General features: G+C 43.2%; 1 protein-coding gene across 2 annotated transcripts in view; it reads left to right on the forward strand.

Moving 5' to 3' along the window:
* ank3b (ankyrin 3b) overlaps window positions 1–10,565 on the forward strand; it is a 392,035-nt gene that overhangs the window by 352,534 nt on the left and 28,936 nt on the right. For both annotated transcript variants that reach the window (XM_060841865.1, XM_060841864.1), the window contains 2 exons: window positions 5,681–5,812; window positions 7,900–8,043. In XM_060841865.1, the coding sequence (XP_060697848.1) occupies window positions 5,681–5,812; window positions 7,900–8,043 (276 nt within the window). The remainder of the gene's footprint in view (window positions 1–5,680; window positions 5,813–7,899; window positions 8,044–10,565) is intronic.

Consider the following 10,565-nt stretch of genomic DNA (forward strand, 5'->3'; position numbering starts at 1 on the left):
AATTTTACAAAGTTGTGAGAGGCATGAAAAAATTGGAGTCTTTTTCCCAGTGTAGAAATGTCAGTTACCAGGGGACGTAGGTTTAAGGTAAAAGGGGCTAAGTTTAAGGGGAAGGCATGTTTTTTACATAGAGCCGGATATGTTCCTGAAATGAGCTGCCAGAGGAGGTGGTGGAGGTGGATACAATTGCAGCATTTAAAAGGCATTTGGATGGGTATATGAATAGGAAGGGTTTGGGGGGATATGGGCCGGGTGCTGGCAGGTGGGACTAGCTTGGGTCGGGATATCTGGTCGGCATGGACAGGTTGGACCGAAGGGTCTGTTTCCATGCTGTACATCTCTATGACTTTATTTAAGAGACATCTTGACAGATACATGAATAGGCAGGGATCAGAGGGATACGGACTGTGTAAGAGGATAAAGGTTTTAAGTTAAGAAAAGCATCATGTGTCGGCACAGTCTTAGTGGCTGAAGGGCCTGTTCCTGTGGTTTTTTTTGAAGATATAACAAGCAGAGTTGACAAAGGGAAACTGGTGGATGCAATGTATGTGGAATTGCATAAGACATTCAATAAGCTCTTAAGTAAAAGGTTATTGCACAAGGTAGGAGCTCATGCTATTGAGGGTCATAGAGGATTGGTTAACACACAGAAGACAAAGTTGGGATTATCGGGTCTTTTTCAGGTTGGAAAGACAGAACTACTGGAACGTCACAAGGACCAAACCCAGGGCCAATACAGGTTTATTCTGCATGTTAATGACTTGAAGGCAGGGGTAAATTGCAGGCTGTACAAATTCACTGTTGATATAAAAATAGGTGGAAGACATGTTATGGTGAGGTCATAAGGAATTTGAAGCAGATATCGATATGTTGAGTAAGTGGGAAAAAATTTGGCAGATGGAGTTTAATAGTAGAGCGTGAGGTCAAACACTTTGGCAGAAAGGAACAAAAGGCAGACTATTGAATTGGAGAGAGACTCCACAAAACTGAAGCACAAAAGGGCTTTTCTTATGCATAAAACATAAAATGTTAGCACACAGGTGAAGCAAGTAATTAATAATGCAAATTGAGTTTTGACCTTTATTGTTATGGAGCTTGAGTTTAAAAGCAGGAATGTCTTGTTCCAGATGTTGAGGTGCCTGTGTTGGACTGGAGTGGACAAAGCTAAAACTCAGAGTTGAGAGGGTGGTGCTGGAAAAGCACAGCAGGTCAGGCAGCATCCAAGGAGCAGGAGGATTGATGTTTCGGGCAAAAGCCCTGCCCAAAAAATTGATTCTCCTGCTCCTCGGATACTGCCTGACCTGCTGTGCTTTTCCAGCACCACCCTCTCAACTCTGATCTCCAGCATTTGCAGTCCTCATTTTCTCAAAGTTAAAAATCACACAACACCAGGTTATAGTGGAACAGGTTTATTTGGATCGCTACTCTTTCATCAGGTAGCTGTGGAGCAGGACCATAAGACACAGAATTTATAGCAAAAGTTCACAGTGCCATGCATTTGAAATGATATATTCAACAAACCTAAATTACTGTCTAGGTTTGTACGATCTATCATTTCGGTTGCATGACATTATGATCTTTTGCTATAAATTCTGTGTCTAATGATCCTGCTCCACAGCTACCTGATGAAGGAGCGGCGCTCTGAAAGCTAGTACTTCCAAATAAACCTGTTGGACTATAACCTGGTGCTGTGTGATTCTTTATTGCGGATGGACAGGGTGTGTTGCTGAGACCACACCTGAAGCACAGTTTTGGTCTTGGATTTAAGAAAGGATATACCTGTATTGGAATGAGAGACAGTTCAAAAGAAATTCATTGCACTGATTCCTGGGATGATGGGATTATCAAGAACAGCTAAACAGGTTCAGCCTAAATTCATTAGAGTTAAGAAGAACAAGGGATGAGCTTATTGAAGCGTACAGGAATCTGAGGGGGCTGGGTGGACATTAAGATTTTTCCATTAGTCACAAACTAGGGCCGCGTAGTTCCCCACCACCTCCTCAAAGGCAACTAGGGATGGGCAATAACTGCTGGCAACAAGTGAATTTTTAAAAATATCCTAGTCACAGCATAAGGGCAAATTAATTTAAAACTGAGATGCAAAGGAACTGTTTTCCCCAGAGGTTAGTGAATGTCTGGCAGTCCCTACCCCACAGAGTTGTGGAGCTCGATCACTGAACGTATTTAAAGAAGAAGTAGATAGATTTTTGGAATATTGAGACATTGAGGAGCTGGTATGAGAGGGGAGTTGAGGCCTAGGTCAGACCAGCCATGATTTTGTCGACCTGCAGGACAAGCTAGAGCGAACAAAGGGCCTTCTCTTGCTCCAATTTCTTTGGAAACGCTGAAACACACAGGCGGGATCTCAATTTTTTAAATAACATTGAAAAATAGTGCTTTCAATAAAGTACCTTGGCCCAGACTAGAATACTTCTCTACTTCATTGGAAGGACAGTTTCCTGTTAAGCCAGTGATAAACATAATGTAATTATGCAGTGACAGACGCAGTCTTAACAATCTAAAGTTGGAATTTTCTCTTCCCATTTACTGGACTTTCACTAAACGCCATCAGTTGGAAGAATAGATATGCTCAAGTTAATACAGGGACACAGACAAAGTCACCTGTTGGGGTCTACATGTGATATTAAAACAATGTTCCTGTCTTCAATAGGTCCACCAAAAGAGGGAGCTGTTGGTCTTTTGGTTCACAATCAGCTCCTGCCTTAAAGACAAGCAATTTGAAAAACAACACAATAAATGAATGATGCCCAAACCCTCCAATTTCAGAGGCTCTGTCGAATGATTTCAGTGGATCAGACAAGAGTGATCGTAAGAATTGGGAGCAGAGTTACCTTAGAATCAGGTCAATTCTGCTTTCTCCCCATAGATGCTGCCAGACCTGCTGGGTTTCGCCAGCAGTTTTTGTTTTTGTAGCAGAATTTGGCTATTTGACCTCTCACATTTTCTGTGCCGTCCAATAGGTTGGTTGATCTGACTGTGACCTTAACTCCATTTCCTTGCTGGCTTCCCATAGCCCCTCCAAGCCCCACACCACCCTGCTTTGCAATCTTATTGTCATCCCCTATTAGAGTCATAGAGATGTGCAGCACGGAAACAGACCCTTCAGTCCAACCCGCCCATGCTGACCAGATATCCCAACCCAATCTAGTTCCACCTGCCAGCACCCGGCCCATATCCCTCCAAACCCTTCCTATTCATATACCCATCCAAATGCCTCTTAAATGTTGCAATTGTACCAGCCTCCACAACTTCCTCTGATAGCTCATTCCATACCTGTATCACCCTCTGTGTGAAAAGGTTGCCTCGTAGGTCTCTTTTATATCTTTCCCCTCTCACCCTAAACCTATGCCCTCTAGTTCTGGACTCCCCCACCCCAGGGAAAAGACGTTGTCTATTTATCCTATCTATGCCCCTCATAATTTTGTAAACCTCTATAAGGTCACCCCTCAGCCTCCGACGCTCCAGGGAAAACAGCCTCAGCCTGTTCAGCCTCTCCCTGTAGCTCAGATCCTCCAACCCTGGCAAACATCCTTGTAAATCTTTGCTGAACCCTTTCAAGTTTCACAACATCTTTCTGATAGGAAGGAGACCAGAATTCCACACTATATTCCAACAGTGGCCTAACCAAGGTCCTGTACAGCCGCAACATAACGTCCCAACTCCTGTACTCAATACTCTGACCAATAAAGGAAAGCATACCATGCACCTTCTTCACTATCCTATCTACCTGTGACTCCACTTTCAAGGAGCTATGAACCTGCACTCCAAGGTCTCTTTGTTCAGCAACACTCCCTAGAACCTTACCATTAAGTGTATAAGCCCTCTAAGATTTGCTTTCCAAAATGCAGCACCTCACATTTATCTGAATTAAACTCCATCCGCCACTTCTCAGCCCATTGGCCCATCTGATCCAGATCCAGTTGTAATGTGAGGTAATCCTCTTCGCTGTCCACTACACCTGCAATTTTGGTGTCATCTGCAAACTTACCAACTGTACCTCTGATGCTCGCATCCAAACCATTTATGTAAATGACAAAAAGTAGTGGACCCAGCACTGATCCTTGTGGCACTCCACTGGTCACAGGCCTCCAATCTGAAAAACAACCCTCCACCACCACCCTCTGTCTTCTACCTTTGAGCCAGTTCTGTTTCCAATTGGCTAATTCTCCCTGTATTCCATAAGATCTGACCTTGCTAATCATTCTCCCATGGGGAATCTTGTTGTCGTCAGGTTGATGAATTTGGATGTCCGTCCCTCACAGTACTTCCAGGACATGAATCGTAGCTGTTCGCCACCACCTTCTCAAGGATCATTAAGGGTGGGCAATAAATGTGGACCTCGTCAGTGATGGGCATGTCCCAAACAGACTAAATACAAAACAAAAAAAATGTTCAACTGATAATTGCTGGGTATCACATCCACCCAGTGTATAATTCCTAAACAGTGAGACCAAGGCTTAGTAACTTTCAATAACTTTGTCTTTTTTTTCATTTCACCAAGATTCAAACTTCTGGGTACTGTGTCAGTAAAGCATACTATCCTGAGAAATACTCTCCACCAAATCGACTCGGATTTTTTTGACAATAATTTCCAATCACATATCTTCTACTGCTGAGAAGAGCAAGTTCATTGGCATGCTATCACCTTGAAATTCTCCTCCAAGTCACATGTCACCCTGACTTAAAGATGTATTATCGTTCCTTCTTTATCACAGAGTCAGTCTTCTGGGATTATTACTGATGGGATTAACAATTGATGGTAATATTGGGACAAGTCAATTCCTGGTTTAATGGGGGATCTTTAATTTTTGCAGTTGGTTGACATCGTGGTTAGTCACTGGAATACACAGGAGGCTGTAGATGTGCTTTATCTACAGCATGTGAATTTGTTACGCACAAAAAAAGTGCAGTTTTAAAAATCTTAACACAAACCACAAAACAATGTTTCAATCTGTTTCTCAAATCCATCCATTACAGAATGTCAGTCTCAGAGAAATATCACTGCCATCTTGGCCATTTAAAATCTTTACTTAGCTGCAAAGCTAATAATAGATTTCGACATTTGCCCTCTGACAGAGGCTACACTAACTGGCCTGTAGGAATAGGTGATGCTACAGTAATTAGTAGACGGCCTATACATTCCCTCTGCGACACCCTTTTGAACGCTAGCATTTCCGTTTCTGGGCCATCTCTGTTCAAATCCATATTTTTAACACTCAGTGCGTACCTGACTCGGGTTCTGAGGTACTTGTCCACACTGATTACACTGATCAAATGCATTACAGTATCAGAAATTGGCTGAGGGGGCAAGGGAATGGAAACTTCTTGGAAGGGAGAGACCAAACAAAGCATTTCAAGAGAAGACTACTTCGCATTATGAAGACTGGGGTAACAGAGAGAGAAAGAGAGAAGAGATGAAGCAGCAGAGAGGTTAGAAGCAACTTCCACACGGCAGGGGGTAATGGGTCACGGTTGCCTCGCAGTAGTAAAGCGGAGAGGTCAGGGGTAGAGAACGACAAAAGACTTGAATTTGGGAGTGTTTTCTTTCTTTTGCCTCTGTGTTCGATATGAACAGGACCAGCGTTCCTTCATTGACTTACAGACATCTGCATGGTTGCAATGAGGGAAACCAAGTAACTTGTATTTATTCTGCTTGCAGAATTGGCGAGAGAATTGAACTTCTCTGTTGACGATATTAATCAGATTCGGGTTGAAAATCCCAATTCGTTGACCACTCAGAGCTTCATATTGTTAAAGAAGTGGGTCCTTCGAGATGGAAAAGATGCAACAAGTAAGTTAAAAAAGATCAGGAAATAAAGCACGTTTCTGAGCGATAAAATTCTACACACACAGTAATGAATTCCATGTCCAATTTCCTGTTAAAGTTACAAATGAACCTGTTTCCTCCATCGTTCTGAGGCTACACATTTCAAATCTTCACAACTCACTGCCTAAAAAGACATCATAATTTTCACATTCTTTGTGATCTGAAATATTTCCTGACACTCTGGAGGCCGCACTATGCACAATCAGCAGCTCTGGTTTAAGCTCTATGGTCTTGCCACATCCAGTCATGAAAGTGGTGGACAATAAAACAACGGGCAGGAGCAGAACATTTCAATAACATCTCCATCCTCCATGACAGAGGTTCCCAGCACATTTTTAGAAAGAACAGGGCAGAAGTTTTGGTAACCCTTGACAACCAGATATGCCCATTCATGATCCATCTCGACCTTCCCCTGAGGTCCCAACGGCCCAGACACAAGGCCTCAGCTAATCTGATAAATACCTTGTGGTATCGAGAAATGGCTGAAGACATTGGATGCTACCATGGCTTTGGCACTGACCACATTGAGAAACAGGAACAGGAGGTAATTGTTCACTGCCCTGACTTGTTAGCTCACTGCTGGCATGTATCAGAAGCTCATTTGCCTGCCTTTCCTCGGTCTCACTGCATACAGTTGCCTCATAGAGTCCACCAGTCTTTACTTCCCACCATTACGGGAAAGCAACCAACATAATCAAAGACCCCTCCCACCCCAGTTATGCGCTTGGAGGAAGAACGCCTCATCTTCCACCTTGGGACCCTCCAACCACGCAACATCAATGTGGATTTCACCAGTTTCCTCATTTCCCCTCCTCCCAGTTCCAAATTTCCAACTTGGCACTACCCTCATGACCTGTCCTACATGTCCATCTTCCTTCCCACCTATCCACTCCACCCTCCTCTCCGACCTATCACCATTACCCTCACCTCCGTCGACCTATTGTACTCTTAGCTACCTTCTCCCCCAACACTACCCCATCCTCCCATTTATCTCTCCACCCCCGAGGCTCACAGCCTCATTCCCGATGAAGGGCTTTTGCCCGAAACATTGACTCTCCTGATCCTCGGATCCTGCCTGACCTGCTGCACTTTTCCAGTACCACACTCTAGACTCTAATCTCCAGTATCTGTGGTCCTCACTTTCTCCTATACCCTCTTCCACCCTCGTCCTTTGGCAGAAGATATAAAAGTTTGTATACATAATGTGAATAGATTCAAGAACAGCTTCCTCCTTGCTGTTATTAGATTTCTGAATTGACCTCTCAAACTTTCAATCTAATAATGATCCCATTCTTTGTCACCTTCTCTACAGCGCTAACATTGTTTCCTCACTGTGTTCTATTATCCTAATGTACTTGGTACGGTATGATTTGCCTGTACTGCAGGCAAACCAAAACCTTTCACTGTACTCAGGTACAAGTGACAATAATAATTCAAATCAAATCAGTCTTAGACTTGACCCAATATCTGTAGCTTTTTAAAGCAGTCCAGCAAAGTGCTTCCTGATTCTATTCACAAATGTTCTATATTTATAACTGCTTTATTATTGTGTCCTTTGTTCTGCTTTCTCCAAATCTGTCCAGTTTGTTTGCCGGATGCAAAACTGAATTAATAGTCATCATTCTCATTTATCAAAATACAAGTCGAGAGTGAAGTGCTGGAAAAGCGCAGCAGGTCAGGCAGCGTCCGAGGAGCAGGAAAGTCAATATTTTTGGGCAAAAGCCTTTCGTCAGGAATTGATTTTCCTGCTCCTTGGATGCTGCCTGACCTGCTGTGCTTTTCCAGCACCATGTCCTCGACTCTAATCTCCAGTACCTGCGATCCTCACTTCCTCCTCTTTGTCAGAACACAAGCCTGTTTTGATTTAAAGGCTTGTCAGCAGGTGCCCTTTAGGAGATTGTCCTGCCGAAGTGAAAGGCTGATTCATTTAAAAGATAACACTTACACTTGAATGAATTTAGTCCCGTTAATTTGTAGAAATGCAATGCTGATTCTGTCAGAATGCTTTCTGTCATGAAACACAGTCAAGATATCTTTGTTTTTTTCTGCAGCTGATGCCTTAAGCAGGGTCCTCAAAAAAATTAACCGGATGGACATTGTGACCCTACTGGAAGGACCAATATTTGACTATGGAAATGTGTCAGGCACGAGGAGCTTTGCCGATGATAGCTGCATGTTCTTGGATCAGTCGGATGGTAACTTTACTATCTTGCCTCTTCTGGTTTGTAACAATCTGGGTACATGAAAAGAGCTGGTCAAACACTGTTTGTAGAATGCGTGATGGAGGTAGCCCTAAAGACTCCGTACTACTTTGAAAAATGCATTGATAATGTTGGAGCTTATCACAGCTGGAATGCATTCTGATGTGATGCAGTACTGTGCATTTATGAGTAGATCTGACAATGCTGGTACTGAGCTTCCTGCTGGGAGTGTGTATGGGATGCCCAGCACAGTGGGCCCAACAGGAGCTCCCATCAATTAACAGAATGGGAGATACTGCAGGCCCAGCAATCTCCATGTCTGTGTTCTCTCTACACACAGCAGCAAGTAGAACTGAGAGCTCTTGAGCCCAAAGGTTCCACATTAAATCCTGATTGCATTGTGATCGCGTGGTCATTTACTTAGAGAGTGTAAGATGCTAGTGCCCTTACTTTTCCGGCTTTTATTTCTGCTGTTTCAGTTTTCTTCCGATTGTTTTGCACAGATCCAGCTCTTCCGTTGCAGCTGCTTCTTCTTCTGCACTTTGTCACTCATCCTCTCTGAACCTACCTCGGCACCCCCTTTCCTGTGCCAAGATCCAACAGTCTCTGCTCTCCTCTCGGCTGACTTTGGGAAGCTGTGCTGATTGTGCTCCTCCTGCTGATGACTAAATTGGATTTCCTTTTATTGCGACATTCCCAATCCCATTCCAGTCCTCCCCATTGCTTCACTTTTGTATCAGCCCCTTTGTGTGTTGAAAACAAAAAGCAGTTTCGATTCATATGGTTATAATTTCTTTGTCTGCAAGTGAATACAATGTTGATCATTTCAAATCATTTTTCTCTCTTTTCCTTTTGATCAGTGTGCTTATCTCTGCATTTGTCCTCAAGTTGACCAAAATCTCCTTTCTCACTGCGATCTTCATCGTTGTCAAAATCCAGTGGATCTGAAAACTTCTCATAGAAACTTCCTTCTGCATCTTCCTCCCTGCCTTGCTATCACTTACTCATTTTCCTCCTCATTTCGTGGTCAGCTACTCATTGTTTCCAATCATTCTAGAAATGTGCAGGCCTAAATGCGGTGAATGGTTGGTAAAATCTGAGGACTATTCCAAAACGCTACTTCAAAGCCAAATGTGAATACCAGGCCATGTTAATTTTACGGATAGTTTTTGTAATTAATAGCCAGTTATTCATGAATAGTATAAACAGTGGCCATTGTAGCACAGTGAGTGACAACCAGGGAAGCTAGCGTTCACCTTTATATAAAAACAAATAGCACCAATTGCCTCAGCTAAAGCTTCATGTGAAGTGTTTAAGTAAAACGTGGAAGCAATTTCAAACAGTAATAACGAAAAGATGGAGTTTAATTTACACCAATGCAGGGTGTTGCATTGTGGGAAGGTCAACAAGGACAGATCTTACACACTGAATGATAGGACCCTGGGTGGTGTTGTCGAACAGAGAAACTGAGGGGTTCAGGTGCATAGTTCCTTCAAAGTTGTGTCACAGGTAGACAGGGTGGTGAAGAAGGCATTTGCCACAATTGCCTTCATTGGTCAGAGCATTGAGTATAAGAGTTGGGACGAAATGTTGAGACTGTACAAGATGTTGGTGAGACCGCTTTTGGAATACTATGCACAATTCTGCTCACACTGCTGTTGGAAGGATATCATTAAATTGGAGAGGGTACAGAAAGGATTCATCAGGATGTTGTCGAGACTGGAGGGTTTGAGTTATAAGAAGATGCTGGATAGGCTGGGACTTGTTGCAGTGGAGTTTAGGAGGTTGAGGGTGACCTTATACAGGTTTATAAAATCGTGAGGGGCATGGATAATGTGAATGATAAGTGTATTTTCCCTAGGGTAGGGGAGTTCAAAACTAGAAGGCATAATCTTGAGATGAGAGGAGAAAGATTTAAAAGGGACCTGAGGGGTAGCTTTTCATACAGAGGGTGGTTTGTATGTGGAATGAATTGCCAGAGGATGTAGTTGATACAGGTATAGGTACAACATTAGAAGACATTTGTGCAGGTACGTGAATAGGAAAGATTTGGAGATACATGGAAATAGGCCGAGTTCAGTTTGGGAACCCTGGTTAGCATGAATGAGTTAGACTGAAAGGCGCGTGTATGACTCTATGACAACTTAGCATCTTTAACAACAAGCAAAGAAGTCCTGAGGTATTTCAAGCAGTATCATCAAGCAAAAATTGGCACTAGGCGAAAGATATTCTTGGGATGGTGATTAAGAAGGTGATCCAAGGCAGGGAGTGTAGAGGATGGTCTTAAAGGGTAAGAGAGAGAGATGGAAAGGTTTAGAGAAAGGAACATAGTGGACAGACCATAATGGCATTACTGGTAGAGTGGGATGTGATTGGAATAGGCTATTCTTGAGGCTGGTGTACACACCGATCCTGAGGTCATGTCATTGGGTGACCAGAAGGTGGCATTAGAGAGCAGGTGGCGAGGAGGGTGTGGAGCACCAATCGGTTTCCTTCAGCTCTGTCAGGATAAAACT

Source organism: Hemiscyllium ocellatum, chromosome 22, assembly GCF_020745735.1.
Source record: "Hemiscyllium ocellatum isolate sHemOce1 chromosome 22, sHemOce1.pat.X.cur, whole genome shotgun sequence".
In the NCBI taxonomy this organism is placed as follows: Eukaryota; Metazoa; Chordata; class Chondrichthyes; order Orectolobiformes; family Hemiscylliidae; genus Hemiscyllium; species Hemiscyllium ocellatum.